Source organism: Rana temporaria, chromosome 7, assembly GCF_905171775.1.
Source record: "Rana temporaria chromosome 7, aRanTem1.1, whole genome shotgun sequence".
Lineage (NCBI taxonomy): Eukaryota > Metazoa > Chordata > Amphibia > Anura > Ranidae > Rana > Rana temporaria.
Window position 1 is genome coordinate 201,539,375 of NC_053495.1, and position 27,110 is coordinate 201,566,484.

The 27,110-nt window shown below is 48.5% G+C and overlaps 1 protein-coding gene across 6 annotated transcripts in view; it reads right to left on the reverse strand.

The window, feature by feature from the left end:
* FGGY (FGGY carbohydrate kinase domain containing) overlaps positions 1–27,110 on the reverse strand; it is a 251,413-nt gene that overhangs the window by 3,547 nt on the left and 220,756 nt on the right. For all 6 annotated transcript variants that reach the window (XM_040360822.1, XM_040360823.1, XM_040360825.1 and 3 more), the window contains one exon: positions 3,755–3,816. In XM_040360822.1, the coding sequence (XP_040216756.1) occupies positions 3,755–3,816 (62 nt within the window). The remainder of the gene's footprint in view (positions 1–3,754; positions 3,817–27,110) is intronic.

A 27,110-nucleotide genomic window follows, 5' to 3' on the forward strand; every position in this document is an offset into this window, starting at 1 on the left:
CATTCCTGCAGAACACAGGAAGTCCATGTGGTGCTTTGCTTTGTTAAACACAGAGCCATGCTTGCCTTTTTTATATGAACTTCTATGTAATGATTGGCATGGTGGCATGCTGCCCATGTACAGTGCATGGCAATGCAGCCTATTGGGGTGAACTCAAGTAATATAACATAGGACACATGACTCTGCCTATGTGTTGGCACAATAATGGGCATTGTTGTCCAATGGGACCAGGGTGAGAGGCGCCCTAAAAGGCCACTAATTCTATGGAAGGATCTTCACCCCCCGGGGACAGAACTGGGCGCTGCTCTGAGATATACGGTAACTAGTTGTCATCCACGTTTCCTCCAGCAGGTGGCACTCATGCCCCATCGATACTCCCCCTCCCCTGTTCTCTCCGACACAGAACGCTGACCAGGGTGGGGCCCTTTATTAAGGAATTAACCGAGTTATACCGTTTTATGGGCCAGCAGATTATTGGATACAGATTGAAGATTTTATTATTCACAGCAAGAGTTCAAACCACACAATTGTAAAGAGTCAGTCCGGCCCGAGCCGAGGGAGGAATCAACCAACAGATTTTTACTCCACTTTAAATGGCCATACAAATTACAATCTGATTGTATGATCTCCATACACCATGTCTTCCTCCCACTGATACCAATGATGGGACACTATTCCTCCCACTGACACCAATGATGGGACACTATTCCTCTCACTGACACCAATGATGGGACACTATTCCTCCCACTGACACCAATGATGGGACACTATTTCTCCCACTGACACCAATGATGGGACACTATTTCTCCCACTGACACCAATGATGGGACACTATTCCTCCCACTGACACCAATGATGGGACACTATTCCTCTCACTGACACCAATGATGGGACACTATTCCTCCCACTGACACCAATGATGGGACACTATTTCTCCCACTGACACCAATGATGGGACACTATTCCTCCCACTGACACCAATGATGGGGCACTATTCCTCCCACTGATACCAATGATGGGACACTATTCCTCCCACTGACACCAATGATGGGGCACTATTCCTCCCACTGACACCAATGATGGGACACTATTCCCCCCACTGATACCAATGATAGGACACTATTCCTCTCACTGATACCAATGATAGGACACTATTCCTCTCACTGATACCAATGATGGGGCACTATTCCTCCCACTGACACCAACGATGGGACACTATTCCTCTCACTGACACCAATGATGGGGCACTATTCCTCCCACTGACACCAATGATGGGACACTATTCCTCCCACTTACACCAATGATGAGTCACTATTTCTCTCACTGACACCAATGATGGGGCACTATTCCTCCCACTGATACCAATGATGGGACACTATTCCTCCCACTGACACCAATGATGGGACACTAATCCTCCCACTGACACCAATGATGGGGCACTATTCCTCCCACTGACACCAATGATGGGGCACTATTCCTCCCACTGACACCAATGATGGGACACTAATCCTCCCACTGACACCAATGATGGGGCACTATTCCTCCCACTGACACCAATGATGGGGCACTATTCCTCCCACTAATACCAATGATGGGGCACTATTCCTCCCACTGACACCAATGATGGGGCACTATTCCTCCCACTGACACCAATGATGGGACACTAATCCTCCCACTGACACCAATGATGGGGCACTATTCCTCCCACTGACACCAATGATGGGGCACTATTCCTCCCACTGATACCAATGATGGGACACTATTCCTCCCACTGACAACAATGATGGGACACTATTCCTCCCACTGACAACAATGATGGGGCACTATTCCTCCCACTGACACCAATGATGGGACACTAATCCTCCCACTGACACCAATGATGGGGCACTATTCCTCCCACTGACACCAATGATGGGGCACTATTCCTCCCACTGATACCAATGATGGGACACTATTCCTCCCACTGACAACAATGATGGGACACTATTCCTTCCGCTGATACCAATGATGGGGCACTATTTCGCTCAGATTATATATAGCCGGCCTGTGAGTTGTTAGTAGTGTCATACTCTGGTCTATTAAAAATTTGACATCAGATACAATCTATTTACACATCATAATAGACCAGAGTATGACGGTCCCCATACCTCCCGGGCCGGGCTATATATGCAATGCTTGGCTTCTCCACACCAAAACCCTGAACGGGGATGAAACTGACGCGTTGCGGTTTGTAAGCGTACCAGTCTTTGATGTAGTGCGTTATGTAGTACAGAGGAACCTCGGTTTACAACAAAAACAGGGTTAACGAGCATTTCGCAAGACGAGCAACTTTATTTAACCACTTAAGCCCCGGACCTTTATGCAGGTAAAGGACCTGGCCAGTTTTTGCGATTCGGCACTGCGTCGCTTTAACTGACAATTGCGCCGTCGTGCGACGTGGCTCCCAAACAAAATTGGCGTCCTTTTTCCCCCACAAATAGAGCTTTATTTTGGTGGTATTTGATCACCTCTGCGTTTTCTATTTTTTGCGCTATAAACGAAAATAGAGCGACAATTTTGAAAAAAATACAATATTTTTTACTTTTTGCTATAATAAATATCCCCCAAAAATATATAAAAATATTTCCTCAGTTTAGGCCGATACGTATTCTTCTACCTATTTTTGGTAAAAAAAATCGCTATAAGCGTTTATCGATTGCTTTGCGCAAAATGTATAGCGTTTACAAAATAGGGGATAGTTTTATTGCATTTTTTTTAATTCTTTTTTTTTTTTACTATTAATGGCGGCGATCAGCGATTTTTTTCGTGACTGCGACATTATGGCGGACACTTCGGACAATTTTGACACATTTTTGGGATCCTTGTCATTTTCACAGCAAAAAGTGCTATAAAAATGCATTGTTTACTGTGAAAATGACAATTGCAGTTTGGGAGTTAACCACTAGGGGGCGCTGAAGGGGTTAAGTGTGACCTCATATGTTTTTCTAACTGTAGGGGGGCGGGGCTGGATGTGTGACATCATTGATCGTGCTTCCCTATATCAGGGATCACACGATCGATGACGGCGCCACAGTGAAGAACGGGGAAGGTTTGTTCACACACAGCTCTCCCCGTTCTTCAGCTCCGGGGACCGATCGCGGGACTCCGGTGGCGATCGGGTCCGCGGGTCCCGCGGCTGCGGTCACGGAGCTTCGGACCGGGTCGCGGGCTCGCGCCCGCGACCCACGGCTGGGAACTTAAAGAGGACGTACAGGTACGTGCTTGTGCCCAGCCGTGCCATTCTGCCGACGTATATCTGCAGGAGGCGGTCGTTAAGTGGTTAAAAAAAAATCTGACTCAAGAATTCAAGCTAATGGGGCCTGCAGTAACGCATTTGGCCTGAGGTGGGGAGCGGGGCGCCATTAGCCGAGCCGTTCGGAAATACTCAGTTCCCGGGTGTTTCCTAGATCAGCCGAGCTGTCAGGGCTCTCCGGCGCCCCCCCACCTCTGGCCACATGCGGTATTGCATACCATTGAAGTCAATGCGGAACAAATTATTTTGGTTTCCATTGACTTCAATGGGGAAACTCGCTTTGATATGCGAGTGCTTTGGATTACGAGCATTCTCCTGGAACGCATTACGCTCGTATTCCGAGGTTCCACTGTACATGTATGTGTATGTACCGTAAGTAATTACAATTGTTTTTGAAATGATAGATACTGTATATCACCCCTGACGAGGGCCGAAACGCGTTCAAGCTGTCACACGTCTCACCTTCGGAGTTCAGGATCAGGAAGGACGACGTTGCCGACTCTCCCCATTTTCTGCATGGCTTCCTGTATATAGAAAACAAAAGTGAGACTCAGTAGAAGCCCCCCCCCCCCCCCCCCTTCATCAAAAATAATTCTCACCAACAGCAATTGTGTGATACGCCTCACCTTTCCAGCATTCTAGTATCGCATGTGTTAATGCGTTTTACCGCAACACATTACGCGCATCGCCGCATTCTTTGTTAATGGCACCCCCAACGCATTAATCCAACACACACGTGACAGCGCACTACAACGCACAGCCGTGCACTGTTCTCCATTGTGTTGTGCTAAACTGGAGAAAATGAAATTGTTTCCCCCATTCTGGTGCACCGGCGACCCCATAATAGGTTAATCAAACACAATGCATAACAGGAGTATGAGCATGCACCTGATTGGACGGCTACTGAAAAATAATAGGAAATATCGGGAAACGTGTTTCCAGTACCTACAATCAGGGCCGCCATCAGGGGGGTACAGGCAGTACACCTGTAAGGGGCCTGTAGGTCCCCAGGGGCCCAGATGGCAACCCCCCCTTTTTTTAATTGTTTTTTATATAAAAAATATATATATATATTTATTTTTTATTTTTGTTTTTTTGTAAGGGTCCCGGAGCTCCCCAGGGTCCCGGAAGGCAACCCCCCCCTTTTTTTTTTTAATCAAATTTTTTTTATATATATTTATTTGTTATTGTTGTTTTTTTGTAAGGGCCCCGGAGGTCCCCAGGTGACAACCCCCCCCCCCCCCAATTTTTAAATATTTTTTTTATATATATAGTTATTTTTTATTTTATTAAAGTTCCCAGAGGTCCCCAGGGCCCCGGATGGCAACCCCCCCTTTTTTTAATTGTTTTTATATTAACATTTTTTTTTTTTATATATATATTTATTTTTTATTTTTGTTTTTTTGTAAGGGTCCCGGAGCTCCTCAGGGTCCCAGAAGGCAACCCCCCCCTTTTTTCAATTGTTTTAAAAAAAAAAATCTAATTTATTTTATATATATATATATATATATATATATATATATATATATATATATATATATTTTATTGTTGTTTTTTTGTAAGGGTCCCGGAGGTCCCCGGATGGCAACCCCCCTTGTTGCAATTCCCCGCTCTTCCTCTACGTGAGACGATCGCGGGACTCCCGGAGCGGCGGGCGGGCGTGCGTTGCCGGCGTCGTGCGCGCGTCCACAACCCCGGGCCTTAAAGGCGACGTATATATACTTCGATCTGCCCAGCTGTGCCGTTCTGACAACGTATATAGTCGTGCGGCGGATGGCAAGGGGTTAACTCCCACATGCCCCACTTTATGTGCCCATGGGCGCCACAGTCTTTACTAATGGTCTCTACTGATGATTGGGACTGGCTCCTGATCATGTAATTAAAGTGACAGTCAATGACAGTGCTCACCTGATTGGCCGGTCCTCAATGTCCACACCCCCACCGCTTCCACTGGGATTAAGGACCGCGTTAAAGGGACAGCGCAAGGAAGGGGTTAAAATTTGCTATTGTGAATTTTGCGTCCCATTATCGGAATATTTTTTGTTTTCCTCCAGTGACGGAAGATGACGCATCACACTTGTGACAGATAATTAAACACGACGCGACCCTCCTAACACCCACGTCCAGGTTAAATATTACATCTACAGAGGGGGACATTGTCAGAGCACGACCGCAGAGCGCGACCGCAGAGCGAGCGGGGCCGACACAAAGGGCTATTCTTTCCCCATTAAATAAAACCTAAATACTCAGAGAGGTCGCTTTCCAAAAAAACGCGTCTTTCTTCTTTTGGCACAAAAGCACTTCTATAAATACGCAGGGAGCGCTCGGCCGCAGCGGCAAGGGGGCGAAGCGTTCACAGCGAGACCGGCCAAATGTGCCCTTTGGGGATAATGGGGGTCATTCAGTCATTCTCGTAATGTTGGGGGTGTAAAAAGAAACAACAACGTAAACAATGTTTATGACACAAGAGGCTGTTTTCTGCCTCCGAGGGATGAAAAACAACCTGTTTTCTATAATAAGCCCCCCCGCCCCCAATTATCCGCTGAATCACCCAATGGTTTCACAAAGGAGACCCATGGCTGTACAATGAGGTCATCAGCCTGGAGGAGAGGAGTTGTGGACGCAACTTTTCAGGGGGGGTTTTCCAATAGTTTTCCAATTTCCAAGAAATTGTATGCGCGGTCATACAACGCTGTTCCCAAAGAGAATAAGATAGAATAGAAAATAAAGGAATAGGGTAGGAAAAAAAATATGGCCCGGATTCACAGAGAACGGGAGCACATTACGCCGCCGTAGCGCATCTCAATGTACGCTACGCCGACGCAGCGCAGAGAGGCAAGGATGGAATTCACAAAGCCAATGCTGCCTAAACTGCGCTGGGTTTCGAAGGCGTAAGTCGGCGTAGGTGGAAGTGGGCGTGAGCCATGCAAATGAGGCGTGACCCCATGCAAATGATGGTTTGAGAGCCAGACAAGTACGTTGAACGAACTGCGCGTGCGTCGTGTCGTGGACGCATCCCCGTGCGCATGGTCATAACCACGTCGGAACAACTACCTAAGATACGCCGGATCACTGCCTACACCATGAACGTAATCTACGCCCATCCAGACACGCGGCCGGCGTAAACTACGTAAAAAACGCCGGCTTCTGTTCCCTGATGCAGACCTTTACATGTCTGCTGCTGAGTTACACCTCCTTTTAGGCTGCATTCACACCTCCGCGACAAGTAACGCCGCGTACGCCGCGTATTTTGCAGCGAATAGTGTAACTTTTTTTTTTTTTTTTACAAATCCTTCCCATTGCTTTGTATGGCCGAATGCCAATGCCGCCTGAAAAAAAGGGTCCGGAACTTTTTTTCAGGCGGCAGGCGTACGGCGTCTATGAGATGTGAACCATCTCATAGACAGCAATGGGAATTCTCCCCTCCAGCGGCACAAGTGTCCGGCGTCGGGCGTTTTGTCGCGAAGGTGTGAATGGGGTGTTATGGGGCTTAACTTTACGCCGGACGTACAACTTACGCGCACCTCTCGTAGCCTGCGTCGGGCGGGCGCAGGTTCGTGAATCGCCGCATTTTCCTCATTTGCATATTTGAATGGCTAATCAATGGCAGCGCCACCATGCGGCTAGCGTAAATGTGCGCCCACCCTACGCCGGCTTAGGCAAGTTACGTCGGCGGGATTAAGCCTGTTTTTAGGCGTATCTTAGTTTGTGGGTCCGGCACACTTACACGGCGTATCTGGAGATACGTCGGCGCAAGTGCTTTGTGAATCCGGGCCAATATTTTTTTCTAGTCTATTTTATTATTTTTGGAAACTGGAAAACGTTTCAAATTGGAAAACTTTTCGAATTCGAAAACTATTCCAATTGATTAGAAAACGAATAAACAAAACAAATCCACAAAAACGAATAAAACTAATTTAACTAAACTAATTTATGTAAATAGTGAATTAAAACTAAAAGAAACTATTGTTGTTCTCGTTATGTCTAGTCTGGGAATTGTGGGACCTTTTCCAGACTCCACCCACCTGATCTTTGCCCAGTCTTGATTGGGCTTTGCAAGCAGGTGGACTCTTTACTCTCTCTTCCCCTTCTCCTCTTCCCTACTCCTAGGTTTTCCTTCTCTCTCCTACATGTACCCGGTATAGTAAAGCCTCGTACACACGATCAGTCCATCCGATGAGAACGGTCTGAAGGACCTTTGTCATCTGTTAAATGATGAAGCTGACTGATGGTCCGTCGCGCCTACACACCATAGGTTAAATAACCGATCGTGTGAGAACGCGGTGACGTAAAACACAACGACGCGCTGAAAAAAACGAAGTTCAATGCTTCCAAGCATGCGTCGACTTGATTCCGAGCATGCGTGGATTTTTAACCAATGGTCGTGCCTACTAACGATCGGTTTTGACCTATCGGTTAGGAATCCATCAGTTAAATTTAAAGCAAGTTGGCTTTTTTTTAACCGATGGTTAAATAACCTATGGGGCCCACATACGATCGGTTTTGACCGATGAAAACGGTCCATCAGACCGTTGTCCTCTGTTTAACCTATCGTGTGTATGAGGCCTGATGGGCACTGGTAGTTGACACTGATGGGCGGCACTGGTAGGTGACACTGATTGGTGACACTGTGGGCACTGGTAGGTGGCGCTGGTGGGCACTGGTACTGTAAATGGCACTGGAAGGCGGCACAGATGAGCAGGCGGCTGCTCTCCTTGATCGGGACCGATGCCCCTCTAACAGCCTCCGGTGATCGGCCTTTTTTTTCTCCTTGCGCTTGAGGAGAAAAAATAGCCGATTACCGGTTCTGTTTACATCACATGATCAGCTGTCATTGGCTGACAGCTGATCATGTGATAAGGGGTCAGGATCGACCCCCTTACTCCGATCTGTGATCAGCCTGAGTCTCAAAGACTCGCTGATCACAGAGCGCGCCGCGCGCCCTGCAGGGGCACGCAGGCCGCTCGAGCACGGGAGGACGTCCATGGACGCCCTCCCGGCAAATTATGTCCGCGCTGTAGGCGTCTTTCCGTTATAGCGCGGATCTGAAGTAGTTAAGGAAAACCGAGCCGAGTCTTGTAAGTCCACAACTGTTTCCATACCTTCGTTTCCAAGCTATTTACTTTATCAGTTTTAACTATTTCAGGCGCAGATGGCGTTGGTGTCGCACCATCAGCTGATCGCTCCCTTTTCAGACACGCTCTTCACCTTAGCGGGATCGCTGCCTGTTACTGTTTACGCTGGTTGTCGTGGATAACGGACTGTAAATATTTACATCTGGAGGGATTATACAGTATCCCCCCGGCATTATACAGTAAATACAAACCATCCCGCGAGCGGAGGGGTGTACTCAGGGTCCCAAGTGGCTTCACATCTGGGAAACATTCTCAACATCTCCTGTTCTAGAGGAGGAGGAATAATATCGTCTTGCGACAGCTGTTAAAGAAGGATTTACCGTCTATTTAAAGGAAAAAGTCCAGACAAACGCAAACGAGATGCTTCGAAAGTCACTCCTGGGAGGATACAGCCCACCTGGTTACTAAATCCATCCTGGTAATATTGTCTGCCCCTGGCCGCCTAACTAAAGCCCTACAGTTGCCGGTTAGCTAGATTCATGTAGGCCGCCCTAACTTTGCGGCGTAGTGTATCGTGTTTACACTACGCCGCCGTAGATGTCGCCGCCGTACATGATTCACAAAGTACTTGCCTGCTAAGTTACGGCGGCGTAGAGTAAATGCGGCGGGCGCAAGCGCGCCTAATTCAAAATAGGCTGAGGGGGCGTGTTTTATGATAATTTGGTTTGACCTGACGTGATTGACGTTTTTTTGGAACGGCGCATGCGCCGTCTGCCTACATTTCCCAGTGTGCATTGCGGCTAAATACGCCGCACGGTCCTATTGATTTCGACTGGGACGAAAAAGACGTAAAACCCTATTCACGGACGACTTACGCAAATTAAGTAAAATTTTCGAATTTCGACGCGGGAACGGCGGCCATACTTTAACATTACTATTCCAACTATTTGATGGAATATCTTTAGGCCTGATAATGCGTTACGTAAACGGCGTATCTGTACTGCGTCGGCCGGGCGTACGTTCGTGAATAGGCGTATCTAGTGATTTACATATTCTACGCCGACCGCAATGGAAGCGCCACCTAGCGGCCAGCCTAAATATTGCACCCTAAGATGCGACCGCGCAAGCCGTCGTATCTTAGATAGGTTTAAGTGTATCTCTTTTTGAGAATACACTTAAACTTAGGTCGGCGCAGATTCCGAGTTAGGTCGGCGTTCGCCGGCCCAACTCTTACTGAATCTAGCTAGGTAACTTTATTTTTTTCTAAATGGTCCTACACTAGGGTGACCAGACGTCCCCGGTTCCCGGGGACAGTCCCCGGATTGAGGACACTGTCCCCGGATTTGATTTTAACTGGGGCTGGGGCAATTTCAAAGAGTCAGTGCAGAATTAAAAAAATATTTTGAATTACACTCCCCCCGCGCCCTGACGCTTCTACTAGCTTAGGGGGGGGGGTGTATTTTTCCCATTATCTGTGCCCCTTTCTGATGATCATGTGCTGGTCGGAGCGGAGGGAATATTTCTTCAGTTTTCGGGCACATGCCCATTCAGCTCCGCTCACATGTTCTTCTGCCTTGGCTCAAGTCCTGGCCAGCCTCCTGCCTGATTATCGCCTTGCCTTCCCTGGTGGAGTGATGATCTTGCTCCGCTCCCCACCCAGTAATAGCCGGGGCCCGGAGAGTAAGACATGACAGGCTGTGAGGATGGCGGTGGCGGCGACGGGCAGAGAGACGCTGATTTTCGCCATTACTAGTAAAGAAAAAATATATGTCCCCGGATTTAATTTGAAAAATCTGGTCTCCTTACCCTACACATAATACAAAAATTGTAGCATTTCTGTGTTCCTTTGTGGTCTCCACTTACATAGGTTGGAGTATGAGAGGGAGGTTGCACAGTATAGGCAGGGTCTTGTTCTGCCCCAAAGTACTCGTTGGGGTTGCGTTACTAAAACTGGAGAGTGCAAAATCTGTCAAAGCTTAATTTAAGAAGCTGAAGTTGGAAGCTGATTGGCTACCATTGTACAGTATCTCACAAAAGTGAGTACACCCCTCACATTAATGTAAATATTTTCTTCTATGTTTTCATGTGACAACACTGGCTGTCTCAGCCAATCAGGTTCACTGACTCTGGTTATCGGTAACTTGATTGGCTGAAGCGTCATCGAGGGCGGGAGAGGACATCGAGGGACGTGGAAGCAGAAAGGTAAGTGCATTTTACAGGGCACAGCGGCGAAAATGGGCACAGAGGTGACAAAGGGCACAGTGGCATCAATGGGTACAGTGGTGACAAAGGGCACAGTGGCGACAAAGGGCACAGTGGCATCAATTAAAGGGCACAGTGACATGCACAGTGGCAACAATGGGCACAGTGGCGACAATTGAGGGGCACAGTGGCTGCGTTTGATGGCATGGCACAGTGGTGACAATTGATGGCACAGTGGCTGCGTTTGATGGCATGGTACAGTGGTGACAATTGAGGGGCACAGTGGCTGCGTTTGATGGCATGGCACAGTGGTGACAATTGATGGCACAGTGGCTGCGTTTGATGGCATGGCACAGTGGTGACAATTGATGACACAGTGGCTGCATTTGATGGGCAGAGTGAGGCTGCAATTTTTTTTTTTTGCCCCCCCCCCCAAAAATTTTGAGCACCAGCCGCCACTGCTTCTGAGATAGAAAAAAGAAGGGGAGCAGGGGCACTCCTATGGAAAGAGGAAGAGAAGAGGTGGGGATAAAGTTGTAGGTGACACTGAAGGTGTGACGGGGTAGGTAGGAGGTGAACCAGGAAGGAGCGAAGACTTGGAGCCAAGGAAGCACCGTTTTTTTTTTTGTTTTTTTTATTAAGGAGAAGCAGGTGGTATATATAAAAAACACACATACACACACACATATATATATATATTCCAGGGTCAGAAAAAAGTGACTTCCTATTCCTTTGATGAATTTAGTTGCCCATTTTATTAACATACAATGTTGAGCCCAAAACTGTTATCCATGTTTAAAATAAGTCCACAGGAGTTCTGTATACAAGGCCATGCTATCCTTGCATTACCTTTCTGTATCCCGCTTTCTATAAATGCTTGGACTGTGTTTGCTTGTTCAGCTGCTGCCTGCCATTGAGCGCCGCAGCTGTGCAGTTAGCCAGTAAGGTTTGTAGACTGTTCTTCCAACAACGCAAAGCTGAGCACAGAAAATAAAAAATCCCTTCGCAGACTGGATAACATCCATCATGTGCCCGTCACCACTGTGCAAAAATTCAATCAACGCACATCACCCAGACCATTCATTACCCTGGTGGCTGTGCAGTGTACATCCACACATTATACATTCTACTCCCTCTGGACTTCAGAAAAAAAGTTTATCCCCCCCCCATAGTAAATCACCCATGTCAGGGGTGAACAGAACAGGAACAAAAAAAAACTCAATATACTGTAAGTAACTGGGCTCAGAGCCAAGACCCTTTTGGGGACTAACTCCCTCCATATTCAAATGTTTAAAAAAAAAAAAAAAATTTTTTTTTAAGTAAACCTGTCACAACCCAAGCTAAGGATCGGGTAAAAATCACATGTCAAAAGAAATCAATGTACAAGAGATATAGCTAAATTGATCTCAGCGGTGCACACCTGCTGTAATCATGAGTGTTTAACCACTTCAGCCCCGGACCTTTATGCAGGTAAAAGGAACTGGCCAGTTTTTGAGATTCGGCACTGCGTCGCTTTAACTGACAATTGCGCGGTCGTGCGACGTGGCTCCCAAACAAAATTGGCGTCCTTTTTTTTCCACAAATAAAGCTTTCTTTTGGTGGTATTTGATCACCTCTGCGGTTCTTAGTTTTTGCGCTATAAACAAAAATAGAGCGACAATTTTGAAAAAATATCTATATTTTTTACTTTTTGCTGTAATAAATATCCCCTAAAAATATATATAAAAAAAAATTTTTTTCCTTAGTTTAGGCCGACACGTATTCTTCTACCTATTTTTGGTTAAAAAAAAAAAATCGCAATAAGCTTTTATTGATTGGTTTGCGCAAAATTTATAGCGTTTACAAAATAGGAGATAGTTTTCTGGCATTTTTTATTAATATTTTTCTTTTTACTACTAATGGCGGCGATCAGCGATTTTTTTTCGAGACCGCGACATTATGGCGGACACATCGGAGAATTTTGACACATTTTTGGGACCATTGTCATTTTCACAGCAAAAAATACGAAAAAAATTGCATTGTTTACTGTGAAAATGACAATTGTAGTTTGGGAGTTAACCACAAGGGGGCGCTAAAGGGGTTAAGTGTGACCTCATATGTGTTTATAACTGTAGGGGGGCGGGGCTGGACATGTGACGTCATTGATAGTGTTTCCCTATATCGACGGCGTATCTGGAGATACGTCATCGTAAGTCCTTTCTGAATCCGGCCCTATGTATTTATTTAAAAATAATGACAAATCTTTCTTTTAAAAAAATGCCCCAGCTCACATAGAAAAAAAACAAGCAGTCTCCGGGGTCTGGACGGCGTGCGTTCCACAGACCACTCTAAGAGAAACCTGAAGTACTGGAAGTGACGTATTGCGTACCAAGTCCGGCTTACACGTTTCGTCATAGGACGTTGTCTGAGGAGCTGATGTTCGCCTATACCCTGGATTTGGGATTCTCTCTGCTCATGCCCTTGATATTGGAATCCATGGGAGGCTATCAACTGATCAACTGACCCAGTGAGGAGATATGAATAAATGGTTGTGGAACTAATAATTTGAGTTTCCTTTATTCCTTATGTGGAAATTTGCTTCGATATACAAGTGCTTTGGATCACAAGCATGTTTCTGGAACGAATTATGCTCACAATCTGGTTTTACTATAGTCGCTCAAGTAGTCTCTCCTTTATTTTTATTTTCTCCCGGTCTGTCTATGGAGTCTTCCTGCTATTGTCAGTCATTGCTCTGTCTTAGGCTGGGTTCACAGTATTCCGAATTGAATGTGGGCGTTCCTGCATCCGATTCGCATTTCAGGACATTGTGACCGGCTCTCTATGGAGCTGGTTCACACATCTCCGGAGCTGCTCTGGTGCGAATTGCACAGGAGTCCTGTGCGTCTTCTGGTCGGTTTCAGGTGCAATTTCAGCCAAAAATTCTGACTGAAATCGGACCTGAAACTGTGAATGGAGAAGTACCGGACCCCTGCTGTGAGCCGCTCCGAGCTGCGGTGTGAACCCAGCCTGAATGCTTGGAACCTAAAAGTTTATTGGGTTGCATGCATTTACCTATCCCTTGATTACACAGATCTCCATCAGGGCTTTTTTTCAGCAGGAACATGGGGGGAATGCAGTTCCGACACCTCTAGCTCTGAATGTATATATTGGCAGGGTGTGCTGGGGTGTACTGGACGGCCTATTGATGCTAGCTGCTGGGGGATCTATTGTTAAACAGCTGGAGGGGATCTATTTTTTCCAGTGGAAGGGTCTATTGTTGCTGGGGAGGTCAGTTGTCGCTGGTGGGGGATCTATTGTTGCTGGGGGGCTCCTATGCTACTGCGAGACAATCATTGCTGGGGGACATCTACTGTGATGGGAGGGGTCTATTGTTGCTAGCTGTTCAGAGTCTATTGTTGCTGGGGTTGCTCCATTGTTGCTGGCTACAGGGGATCTATTTTACTTCCTATCATTAACAAATTACATACAAATTACTTAGCACCACGAATTGATACTTGGTTCTGTATCCATTACTGAGAGGTGGGTAGGGGGTGAAACCAAGGAATGGTGCCGGAGGTGGGTAGGGGGTGAAACTGAGGAATGGTGCTTGGAGGTGAGTAGGAGGTGAAACCGAGGAATGGTGCTTGGAGGTGGGTAGGGGCTGAAACCAAGGAATGGTGCTTGGAGGTGGGTAGGGGGTGAAACCAAGGAATGGTGCTCGGAGGTGGGTAGTGGGTGAAACCAAGGAATGATGCTCAGAGGTGGGTAGGGGGTGAAACCAAGGAATGATGCTCGGAGGTGGGTAGGGGGTGAAACCAAGGAATGATGCTCGGAGGTGGGTAGGGGGTGAAACCAAGGAATGATGCTCGGAGGTGGGTAGGGGGTGAAACCAAGGAATGGTGCTCGGAGGTGGGTAGGGAGTGGAACCAAGGAATGGTGCTTGGAGGGGGGTAGGGGTTGGAACCAAGGAATGATGCTCGGAGGTGGGTAGGGGGTGGAACCAAGGAATGGTGCTTGGAGGTGGGTAGGGGGTGGAACCAAGGAATGGTGCTTGGAGGTGGGTAGGGGGTGAAACCAAGGAATGATGCTCGGAGGTGGGTAGGGGGTGGAACCAAGGAATGGTGCTCGGAGGTGGGTAGGGGGTGAAACCGAGGAATGGTGCTTGGAGGTGGGTAGTGGGTGAAACCAAGGAATGATGCTCGGAGGTGGGTAGGGGGTGGAACCAAGGAATGGTGCTCGGAGGTGGGTAGGGGGTGAAACCAAGGAATGGTGCTCGGAGGTGGGTAGTGGGTGAAACCAAGGAATGATGCTCGGAGGTGGGTAGTGGGTGAAACCAAGGAATGATGCTCGGAGGTGGGTAGGGGGTGGAACCAAGGAATGATGCTCGGAGGTGGGTAGGGGTGAAACCAAGGAATGATGCTCGGAGGTGGGTAGGGGGTGGAACCAAGGAATGATGCTCGGAGGTGGGTAGGGGGTGAAACCAAGGAATGATGCTCGGAGGTGAAACCAAAGAATGGTGCTCGGAGGTGGGTAGGGGGTGGAACCAAGGAATGGTGCTTGGAGGTGGGTAGGGGGTGGAACCAAGGAATGGTGCTCGGAGGTGGGTAGGGGGTGGAACCAAGGAATGGTGCTTGGAGGTGGGTAGGGGGTGGAACCAAGGAATGGTGCTTGGAGGTGGGCAGGGGGTGGAACCGAGGAATGGTGCTTGGAGGTGGGTAGGGGGTGAAACCAAGGAATGGTGCTCGGAGGTGGGTAGGGGGTGAAACCGAGGAATGGTGCTCGGAGGTGGGTAGGGGGTGGACACAAGGAGGGAGTTCCTGCACCTATTCTCTGAGAAAAAAGGCCTGGTCTCCATTATGCTGTTAAACCTAAGCTTGTCCTTGCTTTCTTCTGCCTTTCAAGATCCTTACTGGTCAGCCTTGTTAGCCTGTCAAGAGCCAACTAAAGAGTTCTGCTTATCCAGTTTCTGCTTATGGAGAAAGTAATAGGCAAGAAAAACTGACCACAAGATGGTCAAGACCAACCAGGACTCCAAGGTGGTCAGAAAGTCAGAAACCTCTCGAGGAACTATGGCAGGAGATCTCTCCTAGAGTCGGCAAAAGGTAAAAGGAGCCAGCAGATGACTTCATCCTCCTGACTCCAATAAATAAAGACGCTACTTTTGGGTGAGGAGCTTCTTTAACAACATCAGGTGCAGGTTACATTTAAGAAAACGAAGGTGGAGCATTGTAAGATCAGACAAGGTTAGCCACAACATAGTAGGGTTAGAGCAAATGGCATGATAGAGATGACATGTTAGTCCTGTGTGCATTGTGGAGGGGTCTCCGTGGGACTGTAGCACTGCGCTACAAGGGGGGGGGAACAATTTCAGCAATTTTGCACCTGTCAAGCAGAGTGTACTGGGGATATGTACAGAGGAGATCTCCATTGTTTGGAACGCATCTTGTATCTGGAAACAAGCAAACTGGCACGCTCTGTTTATGTTAGAGACAGCTGAAGGCTTTATACGTCTGACCCGCAAGCCCTCCCAGTCTGCCGCCAAGTGACAGGCACTACTAGCACGTGAGCCCATTATAGATACCCTCCGACACCGCGCGTGCCAAACATCACATCTTCATATCATCCCATTGTAGTTTTAGGACCACAAGAATATTTATTAGTGAAAGTGTATGTAGCATTACCCCCAAAGGAGCTGCTGAGTAATTTTGGGTGGCATGTTACCTCTATCTTCTCGCCATCCAGGGTGAAGTGAGAGTCTGAAGAATTCCAATGTCCACACAATACACCTATTTTTCTGGGATTTATTTGTAGAACTTAGTAGAAAAGAAGTTGGAGGGGTGGAAGGGTAAGTAGGTAGGTAGTAGGGGTGCAACGGATCAAAAAACTCACGGTTCGGATCATTTTCGAAAAAAAAAAAATCTTCCCCACTGTAATATACACATCTCCCCCCCCCCACTGTAATATACACATCTCCCCCCCAACTAAAGTACCCCCTCGGTGCAGACACCCCCCTCCTCTCAGTACAAGAGACCCCCCCTCCTCAGTACAAGAGACCCCCCTCCTCTCAGTAGTCAGTACAAGAGACCCCCCTCCTCTCAGTACAAGAGACCCCCCTCCTCTCAGGTCAAGAGACCCCCCCTCCTCTCAGGTCAAGAGACCCCCCCCCCTCCTCTTAGGTCAAGAGACCCCCCTCCTCTCAGGTCAAGAGACCCCCCCCTCCTCTCAGGTCAAGAGACCCCCCCCCCTCCTCTCAGGTCAAGAGACCCCCCCCTCCTCTCAGTTCAAGAGACCCCCCCCTCCTCTCAGGTCAAGATACCCCCCCTCCCCTCAGGGCAAGAGACCCCCCCCCCTCGGGCAGTACAGACACTGCCAGCGTGTATCCCACAAGTGCGGGCTCCTCCTCTGTGGGTGTAAACAGAGGAGGGCCGCTGCCGGGTGTACCAAGATGGCCGCGGCTCCGGGGCTAGGCCGAAGCCGCGGCCTTTCCTAATGTTATTCCTGCGGCTTCCGGAGCTAGGCCGAAGCCGCGGCCTTTCCTAGCATTATGGCCGCGGCTCGGGAGGTAGGCCGAAGCCGGGGTCATAACGTTAGGAAAGGCCGCGGCTTCAGCCTAGCTCCGGAGCCGCGGCCATAACATTAGGAAAAGCCGCGGCTTCGGCATAGCTCCTTAGCCGCGGCAATCCGCGGATCACAGTGGGTTCCGATCCAAAGGGGGGGACCCGTTCGGATCACGGATCAACTGATCAGTTGATCCGTTGCACCCCTTGTAGGTAGGTTCAGGTGCATAATCACAAATAGGAAACACTCCTGCTTCCAGCAAACAGTTCTAGTTGCCACTCTAGCCAGAGTGGGTATTGCTCACCCGGATAGGTCCCTCTCACTGGCCTAGCAGCCGGAATGGCGCACGGAATAAAGTACAGTCTCTGCCACAGACCTTCCCTTATGAGGAGACATCCTCTGCCACAGTATTCAGCCCCCGGATCTCTCCAGCTTAGCTTTGGTAGAACTTTAGTTCCGACAGGTGATCACTGTCAAGCCTCTCAGTGTATGGTGCATCCTTCGATGAAGTTTCCAGGCTTTCTCCTAGGGTACCAGCCTCTTGCTTGGCCCTCTCCAGGATAGGTCCTCCCCTGGCTTCCTTTATCAAGTTTATCAAGTGGCCTCCTCCCGCAGGACGGACAGCACAGGATCACCTCTTCAAAAAGGCAGGCCCCAGTCTGACTACTGGGCCTACCAGGTGAAGCCACGACCCCGGACCAACGTGGTCCTGGAGCCAGGAATCAGGAACACGCACCCCAGGCCAGGTGGGCCATGAGGTGCGAACAACGGACCCCCGCCCATGGTGTCCATTCCTTAATTACCCCTCCCAAGCATGCACAGCGGGGCGACCACTCCCACCGATTTGCGGCCGAGGGGGACACCCAATACACCCTGACTTTGCCGCTGCCACCCTTGACCTGGGATGGCAATGACATCCCCAGACGAACAATGGTGGAACTCTCAGCACCGCCATGGCTGAAACAGAGGCCAAATTTGCCATCAATCACTAGTCTGGGCCAAATGACAGCTCAGACCTAGGGTGACCACATTTCCAAACTACCATTCAGGGACACCCTCCCTTACCAAAAATCAGCTTGTGCTGTAACAAATCACAGCACAGTAATTGGACACACGAGGCGGGATTTATGATTTCTCCAATCACAAGCAGGGGGTGGAATGTGCTCCTCCAGGCATTCCTACTGTCGGTGAGTAAAGCGGTGATGTTGCGGCCTTTTTTGGGGGCATCAGATTGGCCCGGGGGGGGGGGGTGGCTTTTTCAGTTTTATTCCGGGACACTGTATTTTCCTGGAATGAATGTGCCCGGGACAGACCTGCAAAATGTGGGACTGTCCCGGGCAATCCGGGACACGTGGTCACCCTACTCAGACCCAAACTAAATGTATTTATTATCGGAGGTAGGCATAAACGGACATCTGTGGCTCTATAGAGGTGAATTGAGGGTCCCAGTTGGTCAGGCTGATTGTGTGAAAAGGGCCTAAGACTGCTTTAACACTGATGTGCTGCGGTTTACCCACACCATGGGTGCAGCATAGTGCACCTAGGTCTATCCTGCGGGTTAGCTGAACTTTGCCATAGACTCCGCCTGTGGCTAAATCCGGCGCTGTAGAGGAAGCATCGGCTTATAGGGCTCTGCTCCGCAGCCACTTTCTTCCTCTACCACCAGCTCATTCACAACACTGATGCTGTGGTATGCCAGGTCGGCAACTTGTGATCTGGGCTTGTCAACCCGCCATTCCAGAGCAGGCTGTCTCGGCTCCCCCCCGCAAGAACATGCCACTTTCATGCAAGCTCGCATGGTGGAAAGTCCTTGCGGGCACGCTCCTGTGATACAGCCGGCGGCCATAGCCGCTTACTGTATCACTCGGCCCCGCCCCCCGGCGCGCCGCGTCATTGGATATGATTGACAGCAGTGCTAGCCAATGGCTGCGCTCAGGGGAGGGCTGGCAGCCTTAGGCCTGGGGGGCAAGTCCAGTGAAGTGGCCCATAGAACGTGGAAAAGTGATGGATCGAGAAAAACAGTCTAAGATTTTTCATGATCACAAGAGTCCGCACAGAACCCCCTTACATCAGAGTCCGCACAGAGGCCCCCCTTACATCAGAGTCCGCACAGAGGCCCCCCTTACATCAGAGTCCGCACAGAGGCCCCCCTTACATCAGAGTCTGCACAGAGCCTCCCCTTACAGAGTCCTTGTGTCTGTGCAGAGAGAGAAGGGGATGTCAGCGCTGGTGTGTGCTGAGGCTGAGCTATGTGTGAGACGAGACATAGCTCAGCTCTGCAGCCATCTACCTCGGAGCTGACACAGGCACAGTGGGAGGTGAGCAGCGGCCGTGACCTGTGTTAACAGAGCTCCAGCAGGCATATTCCTGCTCTGCAAAAACAGCATTTGGTAGTGGCGGCCGGTGGCTGTGCATAGTGTCACCAGCCCGGGGGGGAGATTTCCACCCTGCCCCCCCTGCCAGCCCTCCCCTGGCTGCACTGCTTTCAATCAACCAATGAATGAGCCGAGAAGCCGGCCCAGAAACCTGCGCATTCACGGCGTGGGGCTTTCAAGGGGTCAGGTAAGTAAAGGGGGGCTCGGGGGGGGCCGCTAATGCTCGGATGTTTTTTCACCTTAATGCATAGAATGCATTAAGGTGAAAAAACATCTACCTTTACAACCCCTTTAACTCTGGAGGTCACCATTGGGCTTCAGGAGCCCCCGGGACTTTGCTACAAGTGTATGTAGTGGAAATACACCTACAGTGTACATAGAGAGCAGCCAATGACAGTGATCACATCATCAGGAGGGCCTTTCCGTGTTAAGCAGCCCTCAGCTCCTGGTCAGAACGGGGTTAATGAATACACAGCTTCGCTATTGTGCGGCTTTTAAAATCTGCCCGGAGTTCACTTTTAGAAAATCATGCTGCTATTAAATGACGCCCAGCAGAGAAGGGGCAATACGTAGTGACAGATGAGGGTCCGGCGGTTAGGATGGGATTATCGTTCGGCATGCCATAGTGAATCGGCACAGCCGAGTGTCCTTACTGGAACTGGAGTTCCATAAATAAGGATTATCGCTGACATATTAGGCCATAGACTCCATACAGCCAATCTATATAATCTGCTGCAGCGTTAGCGGTGAACCCCGTCCTGGCTCCCGTACAACGATCAGAATGTGCTCACAGCCCCGGGACAGAACATACAGATCCCGACACGGATTAAACGGGAACAATATTAGAACATTAAGGAACAGTCCCATGTCCTGTATGAAGAATGGGGAGTTACTGTCACGGCTTGCGACTCAGAGCGGTACAATTCCTGTTGGAACATTTTAATACATAACAGCCAGATGCTGAAATGCCATGAAAAGAAAAAGAAAAAGAAAAAAAAAAGCTTAAAAAAGAGGTCTCACTTCTGTCGCACCCTGGAGTTTAGTCGGGGAGATCCTCACAAATTTACTTGCCAGGAGTAGTTATCCGGTCAATTGTTAGAGATCCATTGATTTCTCCCTAAGCTTGGCCTGGTTGTACTTTTCTCTTCTGCCACTAGGTGGTTCTAGATATGAGAAGGACAACTCAAGGTCAGGTTATGGGTATGTGGGGTATCTCAGCCAATGGGCAGCGGTTTTCTTGAATTTCTTCCTTGGCCAGCTGGGAGAACCTATATATTTGGGTGGAGTCAAGGAGGGGACACAGGAAGACATAAGCAAATATTAATTTGCTAATGTCACACAACAGGGTGGGCTCAGGGCGCAGTGCTCTGCGCCCCGAGCCCACTCTTTTTGCAGCCAATTAGAGCCTCAGGCTATAATCATGTGCTTATCAATAAATAAAAAATCCATAGCAATCTATGCATCCGGTGACCTGCATGTAGAATAGGGAACGGGCGCATGGAGTAGGGGGTGGGTGGCGCCCTGTGCGTCCCTAATGAACGGTGCTACAGATAGATAAATATGGATAGATAGATAGATAGATAGATAGATAGATAGACAGACAGATATGAATAGATATGTAGCGCCCCCTTTACTTTCAGAAAGGGCACTACGCTAAAGTTAGTGGGAGAATGAGAGAGGTAAGTTGCTCTCATTCTTAATTTTGTTAAATTTGGCTGTCGCCAAATCTGGATTGTTCTGTGGGTCAGTCTGCGTTCCAGGGATGCAGTTCCATCTCTGGGCGGCAGGTGGCGCCAGAGAGGTCCAGGCGGAGCCGCTTCTTCTCAGCAGCCAATTAGAGGAGTTTTCCCTCGCGGGGCATGCTGGGGAGGAGTATTTCTGTGGCGGAGGCTGTTGTTCTGGGTTCTTCGCGGGTTCCTGGTTCCAGGTGCGGCACCCACCTCTAGGGGGTGCGCACATCGCGGGCCCCACCACTATGGCCTACCTGGCCTGGGGTCGCGTGCTACGCGGAGTTCCTGACTCTGGGCCCCCCTGGCCTGGAGCGACTGATGCTACCAAGGGGCCCCAGTGACTTACTGGGTCCCCCTTCTATTGAAGAGATCCCAAGCTGTATGCTGTTCGGTGGGGGATCGGCTTGAGGAAAACCCGGAGGCAGGTTATCCAAAAGGGCTTGAACGAACCATCGGGGATCTGGTGACCGGAACATTGACAGGTACACTTGCACTGTCAACCGGTGACCCTAACATAATTTACTGGGAGAATTCGCTCTGCTGTTCAACTTAAATCTTGCACTAGGCCTGTGGCAGAGGTCTCAACATTCAATCAGAGCCAAGTCTGTGGCAGAGGCTTGTTCCTCCCAGCAACCTTAAGTGGCACTCCGGCTGCCAGGCCTGTGGCAGGGGTCTGTCCGGAGTCACTTCACCCACTCTGGCTGGAGTGGCGACTCATTGATGCAACTACAGAATAGCAGGAATGCTTTTCTCTATCCAAAGCCTGATACTGCGAAATTCCTTTATTTCATCAACCTTTCCTGTCTACCTCAAGTTGATGTTGGTCGTGTTGGAACAAGGAAATAAAGCATTCAGAAAACTTCATCTACCGATTGGACATTTGATTATTGCTCTGCTCACTACCTTCACCCCTAGACATCACATAGAGGTAACTTAATACGCCAATCCCAAATCAATCAGCAGCTCCTGAGGGGGTAGCGCTACAGATAGCTAGATATGAATACCTGTGTAACTAGCCTTAAAGCAGTGGTTCTCAACCTGGGGGTCGGGACCCCCTCGGGGGTCGAATGATAATTTGCCAGGGGTCACCGAATCCTGGGCTGTTCCTGAAGCCGGCACTGCTCTCACAGCCTTTTTGCGGCCGCCCATTCAGTTCATGACATGGCTGGGGGGCAGAGACTAGAGGTCAGTGGACTGGTGAGGAATGTGAAGTGGGAGGGGCTGGAGGAGACCCTATCTCCTGATTTCGGCATAGGTGTCACTGCTACGAGACACCACACAGTCAGAGACACAGTGAAGCCGGAGACACAGCGAGTAACACTGCCTGTGATTAGAGTTGCCATTAAAAGTCCCCACTACAGTTCTCAGATAGGCAGCTGACCTTGATCAAGAGCACCCAAGTTGGCTGATCAGAACCCCCCCCCCCTGCCACCTAAAATGTACCATAAGGGGTTTTAATACTGTACGAGTGGAAGGGACTCAGGGAGCGCTAAATGTCCATGGATTAGGAGTGAAAATTACTTATCTTGCCTTGGGTGCTGACAACCCACCCTACGAAAATACATTTTACTGTTAGGGGTCCCTACAACTTGGAAAATTTTATCAAGGGGTCACGGCATTAGGAAGGTTGAGAACCACTGCCTTAAAAGGCTTCTCCAAGATCATTGAGAAAGCAATAGTACAACAGCTACAAAGCCATTTTGACTCCCACAAATACTGGAGCCACTACAATCGGGTTTCCGCCCAGGTCACGGGACGAAAACGGCACTTCTCAAAATATGGGATGACGCCCTTGAAGCAGCAGACGACGGAGAATCGCGTCTACTGGTACTGCTGGACCTCAGTGCTACTTTTGACACAGTACAGCACAAAATGTTGCTAACTCGCCTCACAGAAGTAGCCGGAGTAGCAGACGCGGATCTACCCTGGTTCACATCGTTCCTGGAGAATCGATCACAGACAGTGAAACTAGGAGCCTTCACTTCGGAAGCATGGACCATTGCATGCGGAGTCCCTCAAGGATCACCCCTGTCGCCCGTACTCTTCAACATATACCTCCGCCCACTCCTCAAAATCATCAGTAAACAGGACCTGCTCTACCACTCATACGCTGACGACACTCAACTCTACTTTCGCATCAGTAACAAAAAAGACCAATATCACGGACTGGAACAAGGACTAGAACAATGCCTCACATTGATAGACAATTGGATGACGGAGAGCCACCTTAAACTTAATGGATCCAAAAGAGAACTTCTTCTGCTTCACGCAAACCGAAAGACAAACTCTAGGACGACATGGACGCCACCCACCATCCTGGGACAAACCATCACCCCAAGCACCAAAGTCAAAAGTCTATCTATCTATTCTTATCTATCTATCTATCTATCTATTATCTAGTCATATCTATCTATCTATCTATCTATCTATCTATCTATCTATCTTATATATTATCTGTTCATATCTATCTATTCAAATATATCTATCCATCTATCTATTCATATCTATCTATTCATATCTATCAATCCATTCATATCTATCTATCTATCTATCTATCTATCTATCTATCTATCTATCTATCTATCTATCTATCTATCTATCTATTCATGTCTATCAATCTATATCTATCCATCTATCTATTCATATCCATCTATCTATCTTTCCATATATATTCATATCTATCTATCTACCTACCCATCTGATCGTATCTATCTATTCATATTTATCTATCCATCTATTCATATTTATCTATCCATCTATTCATATCCATTTATATATTCATATATCTATCTATCCATCTATTCATATCCATCCATCCATCCATCTATCAATCAATCTATTCATATCCATCTATATATTCATGTATCTATTCATCTATCTATTCATATCCATCTATCTTATACAAGGCAGTTCTGGTTTTCTCCTGCTGAGGGCGCTGTTACGAAGTGAATATGATTTTCCTGCACACAATGCTGTCACACTTCACGTTTCAGACCGACACGCTGCACTTTATGCGTTTTTGGAAAGAAAAACACGACCTGAGCAAGGAAACGGTCCCGACTCCCTCGTAATAAAGTTATTAATTTCTAACTTGTGTAATATCTGCCCCAGATGACACATAAAATCACCTGAGCCGTGCGCTGATTCAGCCGACCCGCGAGACGCCTGACCGCGCGCCTGTTTCCGCTTCATCGGTGGAAATAAATAAAAAAAAAGGAAAAATCATAAAACTGACCCTGGACACCGACATCCAATTATGTTCTGTAACCTGCGACTTACCTCCGACCTACCTCCACATTCCACGACGGCGGCGTAGTGTATCTTTGGCGGCGTAAGGGCACGCAATTCAAATGGATGTGATGGGGGCGTGTTTTATGTAAATACGTCGTGACCCGACGTAAACAACGTTTTTTTTGAACGGCGCATGCGCCGTCCGTGGGGGTATCCCAGTGCGCATGCTCGAAATTAAACTGGAACAAGCCAATGCTTACGACAGTGACGTCATTCTACGCAAATCCCTATTCGCGAACGACTTACGCAAACGACGTACAAAATTCAAAATTTGACGCGGGAATGACGGCCATACTTAACATTGAGTACGCCTCATAATAGCAGGGGTAACTATACGCCGGAAAAAGCCGAACGCAAACGACTTAAAAAAATGCGCCGGCCGGACGTACGTTCGTGGATCGCCGTATCTAGCTAATTTGCATACTCGACGCGGAATTCGACGGAAAGGCCACCTAGCGGCCGCCGAAAAAATGCACCTAAGATCCGACGGCGTACTAAGACGTACGCCTGTCGGAGCGATCCCAGATGCCGTCGTATCTTGTTTTGTAGATACAAAGATACGACGCGGGAACTTTAAAATTACGCGGCGTATCAATAGATACGCCGGCGTAATTCTTTTGTGGATCTGCCCCATAGAGGAATAATCCAAGATATGAAGAGCCGAAAACACAAAGACCTCTATCCAGGGCAATGAGAAAACACATAGAACCAGCTGAACAGGTGTAGGCTCGAGGATCTGGATTAGCTTTAAAGTCCACTAATGGGGGGCAGGTGTGTCCTGAGCTGCAGTGCTCAGTAGCGACCAGCAGATGGCAACGTCTGATTGTTACAAAGGGCAAGAAACGGTCTTCCCGTCACCACAGACATTAGACTGGCGTCCAACCAGAATGAAAACAATCTGCTTACAATCATGCGTACTCGCTCATGATGGCAAACGCCGCAGTGGTTGCCCTCCCCTCCCCCCGTTTGGTGTTTTGCTTTAAAATCTGCTCTGTCAGATATGACTCCATGATCTGATCTTTGCCGATTGTATTTTTTCTTTCTTTTAAAAACAGTTTTATTATAATTTCATCAAAAAGCACATCCTCTGCACATAGGTGCAACAGTTTCTTCAGTCATTACTTTTCCTTCCCTTTTATTTTTATATTTTTCTTTTTATTTTATTCCTATTTTATATCGTATTTTATTATACTTTATCATACTCTAAATCAGTGGTCTCCAAACTGCGGCCCTGGGGCCGGATGTGGCCCTTTGCTTGCCTTTATCCGGCCCTCGAGGCATTATTCCTGCCACTGTTACCCAGGGCCGTTTGAAGGAATTTGGGGGCCCCAAGCAAAATGGACATGGAGGCCCCCCAATCCCCCCCCCCCCGCACACACGCATGCAAAGCCCCCCCCCCCATGTTCTTTTCACTCCCACGGGCCCCCCTCCTCCCTATGTTCTTTTTGTGACTGCCCGGGGCCCCCCCTCCATACCGGGTCTGTACTGCACGGCAGGAGATTAAATTTCCTGTTCCCGGCCAGACTGACAGGAAGTGTACACTGAGTGCTTACTTCCTGTCAGTCCGGCCAGGAACAGGAAACTGAATCTCCTGTACCGCACGGTACCCGGCCGGAGTCCGGACTGACAGGAGGAAGGAAGAGGAGCTCGGCCACGTTACAGAGAAGGGGAAGTGACCACTCGAGGCAGCAGTGCTGCAGGTTCTCTATAGAGCGCTCAGGGCCCCAAGCAATTGCTTGGTTTGCCTGCCTTGTAGCGACGGGCCCCAAGCAATTGCTTAGTTTGCCTGCCTTGTAGCGACGGGCCTGCTGTTACCAACAGTGGGGCACTGTTCCTTCCACTGACACCAACGATGGGGCACTATTTCTTACAATGATACCAACTATTTCTACCCCTAATAAAAAAGATTGGACATTCTTTACTCCCACTGGGCACAGTCCGGCCCTCCTGAAGTCTGAAGGACAGTAAATTGGCCCTTTCTTTAGAAAGTTTGGAGACCCCTGACCTAAATCATTCCGTTAAAATGGGTTTTTGACAAGGAACCTAAAATTGTTTAAAATGTTAAACTGTAAATTGCTCCAACTGTTCATCCATGCTTAACAATAACTATTACGTTAAATCGCTTGTTAACCCCCCAAAAAAAAGTAAAATAAATGGATCCCGCTCCTTTTAAAGCATGTTATATGCAGGGCCGCCATCAGGAATTATGGGGCCCCTTACACAGCTTCAGGCATGGGCCCCCTGGAGCAGAGAACCGGAGGGGGGGGGGGGTGTGTGCTGCCGCCTCAAATTGAGAAGCATGGAGGCCGCCGCAAATTGAGAAGCGAGGGGGTGCCGTCGCTAGTTTAGGAAATTGAGAAGGGGGGGGGGTGCTGCCGCCGCAAATTGAGGTCGGGGGGCTTTAGGTGCTGACGAAACAGAAAAAAGGGGGAGGGGTTGCCCTGGGGACCTCTGGGCCCCTTACAAAAAAAAAAAGAAATAAAAAATATATATTTAAAAAAAAAATTATAAAAAAAAGGGGGGGTGGGGCTTCCGGGGGCCCTTGGGACCTCTGGGCCCTTTAATACAAAGAAAAACGGAAAAAAAAGAAAGAAAAAAATGATTTTTA